The sequence below is a fragment of the Streptopelia decaocto genome (genome assembly GCF_964273445.1).
Source record: "Streptopelia decaocto genome assembly, chromosome: Z".
Classification (NCBI taxonomy): Eukaryota; Metazoa; Chordata; class Aves; order Columbiformes; family Columbidae; genus Streptopelia; species Streptopelia decaocto.
The window spans coordinates 25743023-25761709 of NC_138657.1; the positions used below are offsets into that span (position 1 = coordinate 25743023).

Consider the following 18687-nt stretch of genomic DNA (forward strand, 5'->3'; position numbering starts at 1 on the left):
GCCCCGCCGCCCCCTTGGCCACTCAGGCAGCTGCTCGAGCCGATGAAGTCGCGGGATCCGGTGCAGCCGCTCCGTGAGGCGAAGGTGGCGCCGCTTCTCTAGGCCGCGCGGGGCGGGGAGCAGCTCTCCAGGGGCCTCGCGTTCTCTGCCGCCGAGCGCGGCTGCGGCGCTGCGGGCGCCGGCCGGGGCGCCGACGACCTCCCACCGCCGCGCCGTTACTCAGCACAACCGGCAGCCCTCCCCGCGCCGGCCGGGCGGTCGAGCGGCGGCGGCTGGGAAAGTGTGGGGCCGCCGCCGAGCGGAGCGTCAGGCGCAGGTACGGGATCCCCTCCCCCCGGCAGCGGCGGGGCCGGGCGGGTGGCGCTGAGGGGGTGCTGCGGAGCAGCCGGTGCGGCCCCGGCTCGGCGCTGGCGGCGGTTCGTGAATCCGCTTCCGAGGTGTGCCGGCGAGTTGACCCCTCGGCAAGCCCGGCCGTTTCTCTCCTGTCCTCCGCGGTCCTTCTCTGTCTGGGGACGAGCGTGTGGCTGCCTCCCCCGCGGCTGGAAGGGCAGCCGCGGCAGTGGCTGCTTCTCGGTGAAGGAGGCGGCGGCTCAGTTCTCCGACCCGAAACGGCAGGGAGGTGGCGGCCCCGGCGACCCCCCTGCCCGCGTCCAGGCTGTGGGCTCGGTGGCCTCTTCCCTGCTGCTCTCGGTGCCCCCAGCACCGGGGAGCGGGGGTGTCGCCTGCCTCAGAGGGCCCGGGGTGCTGCGGGCGGGCTGTTCCGGGGCTCCCGGCTTCGTGGTCTTGCCGTCGACGCCTTCGTTCGGGAAATGGGCAAGCTAACTTCTTAAACACTTGTTAAATTCTGGCTTTCAGTGGGTGTAAGTAGTGCCTCCCTGTCAGCGTTGTACGCTTCTGCGAAACCGTTTTTAGATAGAGACATCTGAGGAGTTCATTTATTTCTCACAGGACTGATTCAGTGTATTTCTTCAGCTTCTGCTGTTGATGGTGGGAGCGACGCTGGCCTTAAAATTGCTCTAAGGTATTACTAATTTAAAAGTTTAAAGTGTTTGGCCAGAAGGTAGCTAGAAAAATACATGACTGCAGAAACCAAAATAATACCAACGGAACGTGGAGCAGTGTTAAAAGCGTGGCTTATTAGTGGTTGACGGACTGGTGCAGTGAAGCACCAGACTGATGTGGCTGAAATAGCGTGGGGGGCTTCAGTTCCTGTCAGTGTGCAGGTGATTTTAGCAGAGCAGTTCTGAGTCTTGCTTGGGGCATGCAAAACATGATGTAATCCCATTTAATCCCGCAGTGTCTATCTGGGATCTTCAGAGGGTTGGTTTGCTCTTTAAATGAGAAGAAATTACTAGTTTTTTCATACAGTGTTTCCTGTATTCCTTTTCATTTTCCAACTGTGCCATTAAGTTTTGAGGTATGTAAAGAAACCAGCAGCAGAAGAATGTCTCTATATACAAGTTAAGCTTTATAATTTCCTAGAATTTGTGAGAATAGTAAAGCTGTTTATTTGTTTAAAATCAAACTGACCACAATGAAGTTTTGGTCCTATCAGGCTTCTCTGGTGTTATGTTGCTTGTTTTGCTCTTTGAAAACTACCTTAAAAAGTTACTTCATGGTATTTTTTGGTATGGCTTTTTCATTATTGAATAGACTTCCTCTGTGTTCTTTTCCAGATGTACCATGTATTCTTTCTTAACAATTTTATTAGTTTAATCCTTTTTATATAATACTTAATCAGACACAGATTTTTTTTTTTTCAACTAAACATTTTGTTACTTCAGCTTGTGAAGTAGTTGAATGTTGATACGCTTCTGTTCCATTTTTAATATAACGCAGATGGTGAAATAAATATTGTTTCAGTAGTGGCTTGAACTCAAGTTTTCATTGCATTGTGTTTGATGAAAGGGAAGCTACTTCAGAGTTTGTTATTTTAGCAGTACATAATGAAAAATGATGATTTAAAAAAAAAGAAACAGAAGAACCCAGCAATTTGAATAATTTGCCTCTTACAGTTAGAGCACCACTGAAATTTACAAACCAGCAGCTGTATTTATGAGTTTGACTTTGTTCTTGTGAATAGTTCCTGTAAAATAGTTAATTTAATTTAAATATAGAATTAGAGTAATTTAAATTTAATGTAAATATAAGATTTCTAGACAAGTGTTTGCAACAGTTGGGCTTTTGAGGCTAATATGTAGTGAAGTACTCAAAGATGTGAATAATAGGAGCCACTTTCTTGTTATTCCTGTCTTCTTCCATCTGCACATCATAATTGCTTATGTGAAAGAACTACATTTGTGTTATCCTAGGAATCACAAAATAAATATGAGATGCTCTTTCAGATTAGACTTTCCCCCTCCTCTTCTTTCAGCCTTAAGGAAAAGGTTAATTGCTGAAGAATGGTTTGAAATTACTGCCTGTAGGCAGTTCTACCTTTGCATTTTCTATGTTAACTTTTTTATTCATAAGAGCGCTGAAGAGATAAATTTGACAAAATTATCTTGCCTTCCTTTTAAAAGCTATCCCAGAAGGCATGGGTGATGCTGCTTGGGTATGTTTTGTTTCTTAGCCTTCCTTGGTGCAATAATATGAGTTTATTAGTTTTCCACTATTTCTTCCACAGAATTCTCCTACTTAATTTATATGAAAAATGCAGTATAATTTTAAAGGATATATCTTTCCCTTATTACGTTCTTTTTGTTGTCAATAATTTTACCAGCATTGGGAACTGCATTTGCAGAACAGCACTGTATTCTTTATTAGTACTAAAGTGACAAATAGAAGGTGAAATAGATACGTTGTTGGGATGTGTTGATCTCTGTGTCTGGTGATGCTACTGTAATGAGCATGAAGATTTACATCATACTTGCTCAGGTGTTAGACTATAACTTAGGTATTCACAACACATCTTAGGCAAATGGGTCCCCTTACAGAGATTCATCTGTATTTGTGGAACTGTATGTTTAAAGGTAATTTGTGGTCAATGGTGGTTTTGGCCTGGTTTCACTAAGAGTTCAGATAAAGCATGTGTCAAGCCTGTTTGTTGTTGGAGTGATTTTTTTTTTTTTTTTTTTTTTTTTTAATGCAACTTGACTCATGATACCTTGTTTGCTGCCCTTAAATCATGTTTTAGACTTAATAAAGTAACTGGTCTTTCTTAAGACTGGTGGTCTCCAAAGCTTTTACCAAGCTTGGGTAATGCTAAATGAAGGGGGTTTTGTGACTTTGAATTATTACCATAGTAATTTCTGGCTGTATGAATCATTAGGCAGTCATGTTACATGTTTTATAACATTAAGAACGTTAAAGAAACACTATTGGGGGTAACATTAAATTTAATCCCTCATTGAATTATCTGAACAGTATAAGTTTTGAAGAAAGATGATGCCTGTTTGTTTGAAGTTAAATTATGACATCTGGTGGATAACTACTACACTGAAATGCTGATTCAGTTGAACTTTTAAACGGTGATATCAGTTGTACTCTATACACCCTGGGGACTCTCGCACATCCTGGTTCTGTTCCAGATCCGGAGGCTGAGAACATGCTCGTGAATACAATGGATGACAAACCAGTTCTAGTATAATAGAAGCATTGTTCGAATTTAGTTGAAGGTATCCTTTGAGGAAGTTCAGTAGGTGTTTGTGTGAGATTTGTTCAGTTAGTGATGCTAGGAATCTGCTGTTTTTCTTGTGTCTTCCCAGTGAAGAAAGTAGCAAGTATTTGTTTTAAATAAGAGTTGGTGCACTTTGGATGGAGAACCCCTCTGGAGTAATAATCTTTATGGTCACTAGATAGAGTTTCCATTGCATTGAGTGGACACTATACAAAGTCTACATTAATATAGGGGAGAAATAAGACTTTAGCCATGGTCTTCAGCATAAGTCATTTGCCATATGTGGCAATAGCCCATTTTTTCCAGTTTTCTGAAATGACTTTGACAAATAGCAAATATTTTCATAATGAGATTGTATTTGTAGTGTTGCTGGGCTGTTTATGGTTATTAATAATGTAAATTCCTGTTTTAATTCTTTCTGACAAGTGGATAGAGAAGTTAGTAAAAGATTCTGTAGCTTTCATTGTATGCTGGAATAGAGTGCAATTTTCTGTTCCTGGCAGAACAGACTATTTATACCTCACTTTTGGAGTATGCTTCTAAATTTCTCATGTAAATTTTTTTTTTTTTTTTTCCCTCTAGATAGAATAAATCACAGTATCTAGCTTTGTCCTTCATCTTTTCTGAAAAGATGGGAAAACTTATTCGGAACAGATTAGTTTAATAGTTTCTGATAGAAATAGAAGTGTAGTTGAATACTGGGTCATAAGCCCTTCTTGCAGAAAACAAAACAAAACACACAACAAAAACCTGTTGAGGCATCACAGCAGTTTCTCTGGGCTGTGAACATGAGCTTTCTATGTAGAGGTGAAAGGAATTGCTCCTTTGGTGCTCACAGCTGTAAGAGAAAAAGGAAAAAAATTGAGTTTTTCCTCTGCATGAGATGGCCCAAGCCTTTTGCCAGTCCATAGACCTCTTCCATAGACCTCCTCCACTTATTGTCCTGATTTGCAGGTTAAAATTAAGCATAATGTCCAGGTCATATCACCTGATGGGGAACAGATGAGACTTTTTGGATTTGAGTGACTACTTGTGCTGATTACATAAATGCATGAGGTTGTTTTTTCTTTAGCTGGCAGAAATAATGGTTGTTTATTCAGGATCTTCTTTTAAGAGACCATCTACCTTTTTGTGGGAGGTCATCAGCATACTTTTCCTACCATCTCCTCTAAGTTGGAAGTGTCAGTCACTCATGTGTGATTTCCCTCTGTTTTTAAGAACACTGGAGACTAAGAGTGAAAGCACTTGGCTGTAGCCGCCTGTGGGGGGGGAAAAAAAAAGGGTTTTGTGGACGACAAAGAGGAGTAGTATTCCAAGAATGATCATGCTGTTTATCGAACTGTCTTGCTGTGCCTGTGTTTACTATTCTACAAGTGTAGTCTGTGTAACATTGTGTGCAGTGTGAATTCATGATCTACTACAGGGAAGAGACATTCACACATTCACAATGCAGGTAATTGTTCTGTGATCTGTATTCAACAGTTCTTACAGCAGTGTCCTTAAAGCTTTTCTAAACAGGATTTTGTACATGCATGTAAACTATGCTTGTATATGAGTTAAAGAACAAACTTTGAAATATGATCTAAATATTGCCAAATATTATAGCTAGCAGTAAGATTTTATTTTTTGATTACCCAAGTAGTTCTGAAACAACATGGGACTGTAGACATCAGGAATCAGTTTGTTTTATTCCCATTTGTAAACTTGGATCTAGCAGTCAAAGTTGATACATGAAACTGTAAGAGCGTTTCTGTTTGCAGTGACCTGGCAGGAACTGAGTTTGAGACCTGTAGAGAGATTTGGGGTGGAAAAGTTGTTTGAGATGAAACTTGAGATACCTTAACACAAGGAAAGTAGTGTAAATGCTTATCTTAGGTGTGCTGGTTTCCAGCATGGCTCCTGGCAGATTTCATTGCTCTTCCTACCTTTTAGGAAAAAGTATTGTCACAACAAAGGATCCCCCCCTCCCCACCACCTTCTCCAAACTGTAAATTAAAAAGACACAGTGCCTGCTTTTCAGGGCAACTGTATCATTATCTAGCTTGCTTTGGGTGTATGTCTGTTTACCTTTTTTTTTTTCTCTTCTACCGCTCTGTTAACCAATGGTGTGAATTGATAGTATAGATTATATTGATTTTGCAAGTATCTGTGATAGAACATTTGTTTTGGGATATTTTTGTTAAAGCGCAGAAGAAAAATAGCTATATCATTACTATAATCCCAATTCCTGTGTGCAATGCAGGAAACCATAACTAATAATTTATTTGAAGGGTTTGGAAACATGTCAGCCAGTATGTGGAGCAAGGAAAAGTTTATGACTGGATTGTAGTGTACAGTGTTTGCTAAGCCAGCAGAAGCATCTTGGTTTTCCTTCTAGGTTTTGACCTTCATGCACCTTTCATATGGCTGATACTGCTTGCAGGAGCCCATAATTGATGACTGCAATACATATTCTATTTAGGAAATACTATAGTGATTTTGAGCTGCATAACATTAGTATTGTGCAAACACTGAAACATATTTTAATTGTTCTTCATCATATGTATTTGTCAATGGCATGAACACTTCTCTTAAAGGCTCAAGATGGTGTACTTCGTTTCCTCAAAAGAAACTCTCCAAAACTCATGTTTTCTTTCCCTGAGTAATAATATTTTAGCTTTAATATCTGGCAGGGATTTCAAGTTACCACTCTTTAATAATATGCTCACTCTAGTAATATCTTTAATAATATGCTCATTCTAATAATATCAAATAAGCTATTATATATGTTTTGTTAAATGTTTCCACTAAAATGATGTATTATCTTCTAGAGAGTTTAATTTTACATTTTCTACAATTTTTTTTTTTTAATATATAGGATTGTAACTAGAAACTGATACCATTCTCTTTTCCTGTTTCAGACTGGAAGATGAATAATCTTTCCTTTAGTGAACTGTGTTGCCTGTTCTGCTGTCCGCCATGCCCAGGGAAAATTGCCTCCAAACTGGCATTCTTACCTCCTGATCCCACATACACACTGATGTGTGATGAGAGTGGTAGTCGCTGGACTTTACATCTCTCAGAGCGAGCAGACTGGCAATATTCTTCTAGAGAAAAAGAGGCCATTGAGTGCTTCATGACTAGAACAAGTAAAGGTAACAGGATTGCCTGTATGTTTGTGCGTTGTTCGCCTAACGCCAAGTATACTTTGCTCTTCTCACACGGAAATGCTGTTGACTTGGGTCAGATGAGCAGCTTTTACATAGGACTGGGTTCACGGATTAATTGCAACATATTCTCGTATGATTATTCTGGATATGGTGCAAGTTCTGGGAAGCCAACAGAGAAGAATCTGTATGCTGATATTGATGCTGCTTGGGTGGCTCTTAGGACAAGGTAAGACGTTAGTTGCCATTTTTCTTTTACAGCATGCATTTCAAATGGTTGTGCTTGGTCTGCGTTGGTCGTTTAAAGAGAAATGCTTTATTTTAGGATTAATGAATTTATATCCAAGCTGACTGGTGGTGCCTTATGCTGCAGACATTGTCAGTATTGTGCAGGATCAGTACTGATATACTAGAAAAATTAAAATGGGATGAAATTTAAGAAGGTATGTTTCAGTCTTGAATGATGAGAAGATAATCCTTATTGTTACAGTTTGAGATCTTCTCAGTTGGAAATGTCAAAAGACAGGAAAAACCTATAATAATCAGTTTTCCAGTAACTGAGCTGCTGGTGTGATGTGGGTCAGAGAAAATGCAGGTTGGTTTTACAGGTAATTCCATGACCTACTGTTTTGTAGGAGGAGCAGCAGAAAAGCTGTTGTAATAGAACCTGGTAAGACTCTGATTGGATTTCTGTATGGTGTTCAGACCACCTTCGTTTCAGAATTCAGACTAGGGGCTACAGAATTTCCTAAGATAGCTTTCTATGTAAAACAAAAAGATTATTGCTGTTAGGAAAAGATAGTGTGTGGGAGAGATTGTAACTGATCTGTGTAAATACATTATGGTGGGAACAAAATTAGTTATGTTAGATCAAATACATTGAAACTGTACAAGGAAAAAATGCAAATAGGAAGGACGTTGCTTCATCAATTTCTGTTTTCTAAACCTCTGGTTTTAGGGAATTAAAATAGTAAGATGAAAGATTATGGAGGCATTCTTTGACACAGGTAAGAATCCCAGGCATCAAATAAGTGCAGCACTGAATACCCAATTCTTAAATTCAAGAGCATTTTTCACCATGGTTTGTTCCATTTACAGCAATATGCCTCTTGTGTTAGAGGTACCCAAACTACAGGGAGATTATTTTTAAAATTCTATATTATCATAAGAATAGATGTTCACCAAAAGAACACCCATCATATTGTGCATTTTGAACCAAAAAAGCTGTGAAAACCTGAATTTAATATAGAGCACCGTGTTATGGTTCAATCAGTGCAACTTGAGCATACTGTTTAATAACATAATATCAATTATGTGACTTGGTGGAAGGACATGCGTAAAAACTGGAAGTCCTGGAGCTGGTTAGTTATCACAGTGCATGTAGAACTTGATCAATGTGATATTAACTATTTTCCTAATATTTTTAAGAGAATTATCCCTTTTCAGTGTTTTAAATACACATATTGTCTTGCATCTCTTTTACATTCTAACAAAGCTGTAGTACTTGTTTTTAAAGTAGAATATTTTATTCATATATTTAAGTAGGGGGAATGCTTATTATCATAAATCTCATACAACCACAGGGGACAGGTATTCAGCCTCATATTCAAAAACACGCGTACTCTGTTGTTAGAGTATCTTTTGGCATTTCTTTTGATTACAGTGGAAAGCTGAGATATAACTAGACATCCATTCTGTAAGCCAAAAGCTGTGGCAGGTGCTCTGGTGACTGTGATTTGTAGCTGATAGATGATCTAGAAGATAGCCAGTAAAATTGACCGCAATTATAATATGGTTTGTGAACAGTGTGAGAGATGGTCTGAATTGTTTAAATCTACCAGAAAATTGAAGAGAACTAGATGATGAAACTTAATCGTTTGTTAATTGTCAGTTTACAGGCTCTGGTTTATGAACCAATTTGTAATTATTGTTTCTTCCTCCCCCTGATGATTTCTGATTGAAAACCTAGAAGGAAATGTGATTGCAGCTGGAATTCTTGCCTCCATTCTTGACCAATTCCTAGTGTACCTTTCCTGATCAAGTAAGGTGGTTCATTATAATATCCCAAGTGAGCATGCCCTTTACTGAACCGTCGTTGTTGGGCAGAGCTCTAAGTACATATGGATTTATCAGATTTTCCCTCTTCCATTCAGGAATGACCTCACCTCTGTCCAGTTTGCCGCCTGCACTTATTTTTTGTGCCAAAACTTCCTTTAGAAGTACAGAATTCTGTATAGTGTGTAGAGCTTGGATTGGTCTGCCTAACTTGTGGATTTCACAAATATGAACTGAATTGTTTTTATGTTGGTGGTGATTGGTATTACTAGTTTCCACTGTGGTACTTTAAGCAACTTTCCAGTTGACAGACCTGGTCTTGCCTTTGTGTCTGAATGTAGCAGGGAGAAGTTCAACATGTGACTTTGGACATACTGGCTCACACAGTCCATGGTGTCGTTTTGAGCCCTGGAACAGTGCTCAGTTGTGTTTAAATACTTGATGAGTATCTGGACCAGAATGTAGCCTCTGCACACTTGCCGTGACATTGGTTCACTTTACTAGCATAGACTGTTCCGTCAGTGTCACGTTGGCACTATCTTTAACATTTTATAATAAAAATGCTCTGCAAAAACAAATTATTCAGTGGATTGTTTGCAGGATAGATTTAAGTGTAGCTGTAACTCTTTGTAATTCATATTGAGATGGGATGAGAGAAGAAAGGGACCTAGACTTTTAAACAGTGCCTCATGGATTTTTACAGGATGAAGAAAAGAATGGAGAAATTACCTTTGGAGGTTGATCACAACCACTCACAGCTCCGTGGGTTCCTTGTTATGAGAAATAGGATCAGAGAATTGAGTGCTAAAAGGTGTTTCTGGGGTAACTGAAGTGCTGATGTGGGCTTCGTTCTACAGTCAACCCAGTTGCTTGTGGTAGAGTAGTGTTTGTCTTAAGTTTTATATCTTGGAAGGACAGTCCAGCTGGTCATCTGTAAATGGGCACAACTGTTGAGAGGAGACTGGACACCTGGGGTGAAATAGTCTGGAACGCTTTTTTAAATGTGGTTGCTGTAAGGGTATGTGAATATTATTATTCCTGTAAATGAATACAGAAAGCTAATTTGGCAGCATATCAGAAGAGGTAAACAGTAGATACAGATGCTGAATTGTGTCCCTATTCTTTACCTGCTTTGAGTTAATTGGAAGCAGTAGCTATGTGTGTGGATGCTGACTGTGGAAGAAGGCAAGGTGATTCACTGCCATCATGTTTAGGAAAGCTGAACATTATCACATTCATGTACATAGGACTGTGTAAAAGATGCAAGTAAGGACATTCTTTTTCTGACTGTCAGAGCTACAAAGTGTTGAAATGGCAGAAGTCATTTTGGGATACGCCTATTTTCTGCCTTCCTGGTCTATGAAGGCCTTTGATGACACCCTAGCAAGGGTGGAAAGGTTTAACCAGCCCCAGGCAAATGAAGGGCAAGTGATGCTCATTCAGAAACCTGAAGACTTGCCAGAATTGCCTCATGACCAGATTTACCTTTTTAAAAAAACAAACAGCTTTTTCATTGCTGTTTATCATGGACTGTATAATAATTGAAAAATTGAAAGGCGAATATCACCATCAGACTGATGTGTCAAAGTGAACAGAATGTTCATCATTTGAACAGCTAAATATAGGAATAATGTGTAATCTATTTGGATGGTGGCCCAAAAGTGTTTTGAGTGTTCCCAAGTTGTTTGTTTTTATTCAAAAGTAGGGTGGGTTTGCTGGTGTGTTTTTGTTTTGTTGTGGGTTTTGTTTGGCTGCTGCTTTTTTTTTTTTTTTCATAGAAGAAAAAGTGCCTTAACTTTTACCTTTTTGGAGAGAAACTGAACTTTATTTAAGTTGATAGGAGAAAGTATCTCAATTTATCATTGAAAGAACTTTTGCCAATAAAATAAGTGTAGTAGCATTGTAAGGTTTAGAAAAGAACAAACCATCATGAGAAAGGCAGAGGAGGTGCAGTTTGTTGATAACTACCTGTGTGGTCAATGGGCTTACCTCTCATAAAACATAGTTCCCTATTTCTCCTAGTAATGTTACACGTATACACAAGAAGGGGAACATGCATATGAGTTGAGGAAGAGCTGTATGCTCATGAATTTTATTCATGACATGGAATGTTGATAGTTAAAGGTGTGGATGATGTTCATGCCCTTCATGTTCTGCAATTTGCAGCTCTAATTTTGTGTATTATGTGCATGATGACAAAAGGTTTTGAAATGAAATGTGCATTGGAAATTACTCAGGATGTTCTCCCTTGTTCCTTGTGCCCCAAGCACTGCTGTTGGTTAAATGTGTGTGTTGCAATAGCTTCACAAGCAGTAGCCTCTCTAAAGCATCTATTGCATCTCTTCATTAGTGTGAACCTGAGAAGTACTATTGGAAATGTAGCCTTTCTTCTAAGGTTGATTTTCCAGATGCTTTATTTTGTTGTTGTAAAGTGAGAAAGTCTTCTAGATTAACAGCAGTAGTACAGAAGTAAAATGATAAATTGCATTCTGTCTCCCTTAGGTGTATCAAGGGCAAATGGCAGGTAATCTAAGAGCCTACAAGTATAGGTAATTTCAGCTGGTATTTCGTTGTTAAAAGTAACTGAAGTTCAAAAGAGAAAAAATAAAGCCAGTCCTTAAAGCCAGACATGTAGTTTGCATAGTGCACATCATGGTAATGTGATGTATATCCTATGAAAAGTATATAATATAATGTGATGAATATCCAATGTAAGTGATGTATGATATATATCAAATTAAAGGGTTCGAGGTAAGGTGGATGAGGCTTTGAGCAACCCAGTTTAGTTAAAGATGTCCCTGCCTGTGGTAGGGGACTGGACTAGATTGTCATCCAACCCTAACTGTTTTATGATTCTATGAAAACAAAAAATGAAGTGGGACACTGGCAGGTAAGAGGTGGACTGCCACTATAGATAAGTGTTTAGTGAAGTGCAGAAAAGGTCTTGTTACAGAGAAATAAAAAGAAAACCATGAGAGAGTTTCTGCTACATCACATTGTGAAGTTTGTCACAAAGGGGGGAAAAAACCCACTATTTCATTCTTGTTTAGCAGTTGTTTTCCTGCCAGAACCTGAAGACATCAGGCAGGAGTGTTCAGGGTTGACTCTTTCACAAAAGACTATGTATATCTCATCAGCATACATAAGTTCACAGAAGAGGCTTCATTAGTCACCCAGTGTTAGCTTGGGCCTTGATTCTAGGGAGTGGTCTGTTGGCATAGTTACAACAATTTATTGACTAGTATGATGATAGGGCAGAAGGCTGTGAGTGCTCAGACAGTCGTGTGGATGCTAGCAAGCTTATGGCAACAGTTGTACGTCTAGTTCTACATAAAAACTACTCTTCAAGTTCCCTGTGCTTTCCAGGCAGATAGCCCTTAGGTGCATTAACATAAAGGATGAATCAGGTGTTAAAAGGAATTGAAATCTCAGTTGCTGTGGGAGGGAATAATGTTGTGGGGAACCTTTAAACTGCAGAAAATATCTATCCAATTTTTGTACCAGGTTCAGTCCAGAATAACTTGTCCCTGAGGAAGAGTGCTTTCTCTGAGAAGGTATATCTGTGCACAGCTACTTGTAAGATTTTGTTCCAGGGTCCTTTCTGGTGATTATGGCTTATAAAAAACCCAAACATAAAAAACCCCACCATTACTACCACCAACAAACGGAAGGCCTGTCTATTCTCACACAAGTTATTCAAGATTACCTGAGTAGACAATAGTGTTTACATTATTCCTATGATCAACATCATGAACACTCAAAGATATCAACAGTTTTTACAGCATGTCTTTGAGCTCCTGTCACCGGAAGAGCTGCTTAGAGCTTATGGCTCTGTAATTGTCATGTTCCACTTCCTCAGGATAGCCTGTAATTCTAATGCACTGATTAAGAGAACAATATTACTGCCACTTTTTCCTCTTCATCTGACACTCCCTCATTTGGGAGACCAGGTGTTTAGTCAACTAATACCGAACTTCTTGAAGTTTACCTGGAGTTTACATGACTGATGAAAGGAGGCTTAGGTGAATTTTATGACTAGGAAACTTACTAACCGTTGTCTTTTCAAGAATTCTTCTGTTTTAGATGAGAAAGTGATCCTTTTGGAAGAGGGGAACAGTTAGGCTCTTCATTTTTCTCTGGACTTTTCAGAAGCCTACTCAAGAGAGGAGACAAGTCTGGAGACAGACAAAGCAGATGATGCTCTCTGGTTTCCAGACTTCTTGGGATTTTTTTGCTGTTGTTGTGGGTGTTTTGTATTTGTTTTGTTTTTCCAAACCAGAATATTAAGAAGTCTGGCTGCTTTGAACCACCACTTCTAGTGATTGACCTATTTTATTTTCCAGACAGTGAAACAAATAGTTTTTGGTGGGTGCTGTGATGGAGAAAGCATTACTTTAATCCAAATATAGTACATGCTTTTCTTGGATTACTTTTTGTAGCTAAGATTTAGCTATCTTTAGACTGAAGGATTTAGATCCAAAAATAGAGGGAAGAATAATGAGAAAGAGGAGAATATATGCTCCAAAATACACTGTAAAGTTTTGCTTTAAATTCTGTGCACTGGCCTGCATCTTGTAAAAATATCTGAGGAAATGTGTGATAATTTGGAAGGTTTTATATTTGAGAACTAAAATATGTCATAATGTGCTGTGTGAAAGGGGTGGAAGGCCATACTTTCAGAGTGAACAAATGTGATTTGAATTATTTTGAATTGGGAGATTAATTGTAAATTTCCAGGTGTTTGACTGTACTTGGGTGTTTTAGAAGAGTTACAAAAATATGATTCTGTTTCAAAGCTTTAATTGATTGTATTTTTGTGTGTTGGAATGTTGAGAAAATCTTTCTTAATCAGAGTGCTTGAATTGTTTTTAATTCTTTGAGAACTGTTATGAGGTGGAGGGCTTGCCTGTAGTTCCAGGCTGATGACTGAGTCTTAGTGGTTTAGAACTCTTAATTTGATTATGATCCTAGAAACTTTCTAGGAAACACTGATAGTAATTAAGTAGCCATGATACAGACAGATTCTGTGAAAGTATCTGTGATAATACTTTTACAGCTTTGTTTTACTGTAGCAGAATACAATTTAAATAGATGGACAGTTAAATATGAATGGTGGATTTTAGCCCCAATTTAGAAAGCTTATTGTGGCGCCTAATGAGTTCTGCCAGTGATACTTACATTTGAGTAATATTTAAATGTGATTTTGTTTTTCTTGAAGTCATCCTTGATTTTTTTCTTCTTTTAGTTGTCTGCCACATACTGATGTAGCACATAGGATGTTTTCTGGCTTATTGAAAAGTACTTGTGGATTTTGGGGTTTTCTTGGTCGGTAATTGGAATGTCTTGTTATGTGTGAAATATCTTAAAATCAGGAACATTAGGAAGAAAAGATTTTTAGACATTACTAATTTTAGTATTTGGTGACCTATACAGTTACCATACAGTTGTTTAGCCGTATTTATAACATACTGGACACTTCACCTCTGTTTCTGTGGATTTACTGGAGGTATGCAAAATGTACTAATTTGAGAACTCCTTTGTGGGCATGGGCGTTGTTATCTAGCTTTGACAGAAAAGATGAATGCATTTATTGTAGAAGAGGTAATGTTTGCGCTTCAACTGAAAATAGTTGACGGTCAGTCCTTTTTAGGATTATAGTCACTTTTCCAGTGTTACTTGGGAACCACCTGTTCTTTGTATCCATATTAATGCAGAAAAATACATTAGATCTGACTTGTATAAGTGTTAACTAGATGTTTCATTACTCTTTTGTTTACCTCAGTTAATTACAGAAAAAAAATAGTTTTCTTTTTATGAGGATGGAATTTTTGACTTTAATTTTGTAGTGCTTATTGGACTGTCTTAGTTGTGGGTTAGGTTTGGATATTTCTCTTGCTAGCTTCCATGTCAAATCACCTATAAGAAAGAAGAATGTCAGTTATTACATAGAAAGCATAATATTTTGGCCACTGTATGAGCATGCTTTAGGTCCCACTAAATTGCTGAGCAATGTGACCACCTTGCAGTTTTTGTCAGGTATCAGTAGAGTAAAGCTTTCCAAATCTTTGCAGATTTGACTGTGCTCCAGTTGACGATAACCATAGAGCCAGTAAGTTTTAAGTCTGCTAAAGTTACTAGCAAAGGCTTTCAACTACTATGCAAGTCACAACTGCATTCACAAATCTGTATTAAAAAAATAACCCCATATTTCATTCTCATTCAGACATAAGGCAAAAAAAGATTACTGTGAATATAGAGTAAATAATTGTCCCATTAGTCAGGAATGTTATAGAATATACTTGCTTGCTCTTCTACCAGCTCCTATTTCATAGTGTATCCTCTTCAGGAAATTTTCATCTTCAGAAATGCTTTTTTTGCCTTGCTGTGTAGTTGTGGTTTTGCTCATTTCATTGATATGCCACTTTTGTTAACATTTTCAATTTTCTAGGTACGGAATCCGCCCTGAAAATGTGATTATATATGGCCAGAGTATAGGAACAGTACCGTCTGTGGATCTTGCTGCTAGGTATGAAAGTGCTGCTGTAATTCTTCATTCTCCACTGACCTCAGGAATGCGGGTAGCTTTTCCTGATACGAAGAAGACCTATTGCTTTGATGCATTCCCGAAGTAAGTTGTAGTATTTTTTATTCTGCATGCATTTTTCTCTGTTACAGACGTTTTAGACTAGGTAAACAAGTAATATGGCAGATTTCTTTCAAGGGTTAAAAAAAAAACCAAAAAACTATTAGAGAAAAATCAGAGTGAATAACAACAAGGAACATTTGATTTGAGGGAGTTTACAGAGCTCCATAAATGTTCTAGGTTTTTCACATCTCTAATCATTTCAGTGGGTATCTGTTAAAGAAGTGATTCTTTTTCCTATATGTTACCCCTAATATCGCTAATTCTAACAAGCAGTTCTGGTTCGATGAATTGGTAACTGACCAACTCCGGACAAAGCCCTTTGCATTTGTTGCTATAAATAGCAAAGACTAGAAAACCAAGTAGACCTTAATTGAAGAAAATTCCTGTCACATGTTTCAGAATTATGTCACTAGTTGACCATTACAAGCTGGTACACTTCTCTCAAAGAATTGCTTACATTTTGGAAGCCTAACTTCAAAGACTTGTTTTCCCTGTAGATGATAAAATTTTAAGTGCTAAAATACTTCCACATCTGACAAGCACTTCTTTACTGAAAAACTCTGAAGTAACATTTTCATCAGTCCAGTGACTTTGTTTTTTTTCTAAGTGAACATGGTAATGAATACCACTTTAAGATGGATTGTTCTGTTATTCAACCCTAATAGTTTCCAGTTTCCTTTCTGTGTGGCTTTACATGTACTACGGTAATGGCTTCAAGGGTGTTGATAAGATCCAATTTTCTAACGATTTAAACAACTTCAGAATTAAATCTTTAAAACTATAATGTGTAATTAAAAAGTAGAATTAACAGTCCAGTCCTTCAAAAAAATTTAATACAGCTCATTGTGTTCATAGATATAATCTTTTTCTTACAGCATTGACAAAATTTCTAAAATAACTTCTCCTGTGTTAATAATCCATGGAACTGAAGATGAAGTAATTGACTTTTCACATGGCCTAGCATTATTTGAGCGTTGCCAGAGACCTGTAGAACCACTGTGGGTAGAAGGAGCGGGACATAATGACGTGGAACTCTATGGACAGTACCTTGAAAGATTAAAACAGTTTGTCTCACATGAACTGAAGAACTTGTAATTTTCTTTGTATATTTACATGCTTTTTCATTTCACTTCAGAACTGCACGCCTTGATAAATACATAACATAAAACCTGAAAGTTGTGTTTTCAAATCTTCTTGGTTGCCTTCATTAAATGTACAGGTAATGATTTGTCAACATAATTAATGAAGGTTTTAATGCCAGTATTATAAACTGGAATTACATGATCATGCAGTCAGGCTTGACAGTTTATATTACTTTGTGTTTGTTTTTTTTCTTCTTAGATGTTAAAAAAAATCACAAGGAGTACTGTATGAAATTTCGATTATATAAAATCAAATGCTGTAAAAGTGTTGCCAAATGCTTTAGCATATCAAAAACAAGTTTATAAATATTTTTAAACATCTCAAAATGTACTGTGACTTACTCTGTTGCACAGGTGTGAATTAAAATCCAGACTTCTAAGCAGTTGTTCTGTACAAATGTAATAGCCATGAAATTTGAGCAGATACTAATGTATGTAATAAGAATAGACAGTCACTGGAAGTGACCCTTGCCCTGTTATAGGGGGAGGGGTTCAAAATAGATCTTTTTTTCCATATTTTTTCATATCTTATGTGCTTAGTGTTACTTCAGTTGTTCTGTTCTTGTTTAACCTGAAAGGTAAGGGGCAACACAAATTTAGCCACTCATCTTCTCAGCAGCCCAATCTTGCCAAAATAATGCCACAAGTTATCGTTGTTGTAATGTAAATGCCATTCACATGATTGCTGCTGAGGCCAGTAAGTACTTCTCTGAAACCAGGAAGATTTTTAGAACCTAGAAGGCTTTGTGGACAACGTAGTTTTGAACACTGATTGCTTAGAGATGCAACATTTCATTAGAAAGAACCTGGAAGTTTATCCAACTGTGTAGTAAACAATTTGCAAGTTTACAGTTGTCTGATGTGGCTTACTTTTGGATGTTTAGTGTAAAAGCTTACTGTTTGGAAATTTTACTAATTGCGCCTGGATGAGGTAGGGGGAGGGTAAGAAGAGAATGATGTTTTTCTATTAACTGGTAGTAAAATAAACTTTGTAAGTTGCCTTTCCCTTGGATGCATTTTGCTTGAATAAAACTACGAAAAATAAACTTATATGTAGCCTATTTGTAAACAAAGTAATATTCCAACAATACACACTGTGCTTCTAATTTTCAGGCCTTATGTAGTTTAATTGTTCTGCTTGTTTTTTGTGATTGAGAAAATTGTATACTTAAATGTAGCTCCAGGTATTGATAAAACTTTGGTTAAGATGTGTTGATTCACAGTAAACAATATTCAACACACTTGCTGTTCTTCCTTTCCTTTTTAAAAAATGAAATAGAAACTGTTGTTTGTGATATCAAAATAGTCATTCCCCACTTACTTTAGGAAATCAGAAGTAAAGCAGTAACACATTTCTACAAATTGTTGGCACGTTTCTTTATCAGCAGCTACTGTTCTGATCACCCTCCCACCAGCACACCTTATTTCTTTCTGCTGCTCAGCATACAGGCTTTGTGTTGCAGAGCTACTTATAAATATTCTTCTGTAAAGAATTCAAATGTAGCTTGCTTTGAAATCATCAGTGATGTCTTGTGCTCTTTGGTTTGTTAATTTTATAGAAATTTGAATTGCTTCTTAAGGAATTGGATTCTTGTCTTTTTGATCAAGTGTGCTTCATTATGTTCTGAACTTCAGTTTAGTATTCAGGCACAACAGTATTAGACTTAGATTTTCATAGTAATCCAAGATTTTGCAATTGGAAGTGTATTTAAATAGATATGTCACTCAGGTTTATTACATCATACTGTATACATGGTTTGATATAATTTTCTTACTGCCTTCCAGCCACTATCTCTGATTTATATGGAAGTCATTATCACCAAGTGTTAAAGTGCTTTCTTTGTTATGAATGAAGTCCATTGTGAGAGTTCTCTTCAGAAATTCACAAATCAAGAATGTAGAACTGCAATCACTGATACAGACTGGCTGATGGTACTGCAAATTGCAGACGAATGATCAAGTGTCATCACAAGATCTGATTGTGCTTGGGAATATTATGGTACTCTGTAGCTGAAAAGACAGAAAAGGTGGCATAGTGGGTGTGCTGCTTTTGTTTTTGTTGAAGCAGAACAAAAGGCC

At 37.9% G+C, this 18687-nt stretch overlaps 2 protein-coding genes across 3 annotated transcripts in view; both read left to right on the plus strand.

Moving 5' to 3' along the window:
• Positions 1-176: 176 nt before the first annotated feature.
• ABHD17B (abhydrolase domain containing 17B, depalmitoylase) lies at positions 177-17849 on the plus strand. Of its 2 annotated transcripts, XM_082075559.1 has the most exons (5): positions 177-316; positions 949-1021; positions 6520-6994; positions 15269-15448; positions 16342-17849. In XM_082075559.1, the coding sequence occupies exons 3-5, from the start codon at positions 6528-6530 to the stop codon at positions 16559-16561; spliced, it is 867 nt and encodes a 288-aa protein (XP_081931685.1). In that variant the 5' UTR covers positions 177-316; positions 949-1021; positions 6520-6527; the 3' UTR covers positions 16562-17849. The 2 variants fall into 2 exon arrangements, with proteins under 2 accessions (XP_081931685.1, XP_081931684.1); XM_082075558.1 differs by lacking the exon at positions 949-1021 and having other exon boundaries at positions 184-316.
• Positions 280-18687, plus strand: part of CEMIP2 (cell migration inducing hyaluronidase 2) — a 91813-nt gene continuing 73405 nt past the window's right edge. The window contains exon 1 of the mRNA XM_082075557.1: positions 280-316. The gene's annotated coding sequence lies outside the window, so the exon portion shown is untranslated. The remainder of the gene's footprint in view (positions 317-18687) is intronic.

What these genes read in the sequence shown, in the direction of transcription:
- ABHD17B (XM_082075559.1), top strand. Translation starts at nt 6,528, where the DNA reads ATGAATAATCTTTCCTTTAGTGAACTGTGTTGCCTGTTCTGCTGTCCG. An exon ending in TGGGTGGCTCTTAGGACAAG is followed by an intron (nt 6,995 to 15,268) that starts GTAAGACGTTAG and finishes TCAATTTTCTAG; the next exon opens with GTACGGAATCCGCCCTGAAA. An exon ending in TGCTTTGATGCATTCCCGAA is followed by an intron (nt 15,449 to 16,341) that starts GTAAGTTGTAGT and finishes TTTTTCTTACAG; the next exon opens with CATTGACAAAATTTCTAAAA.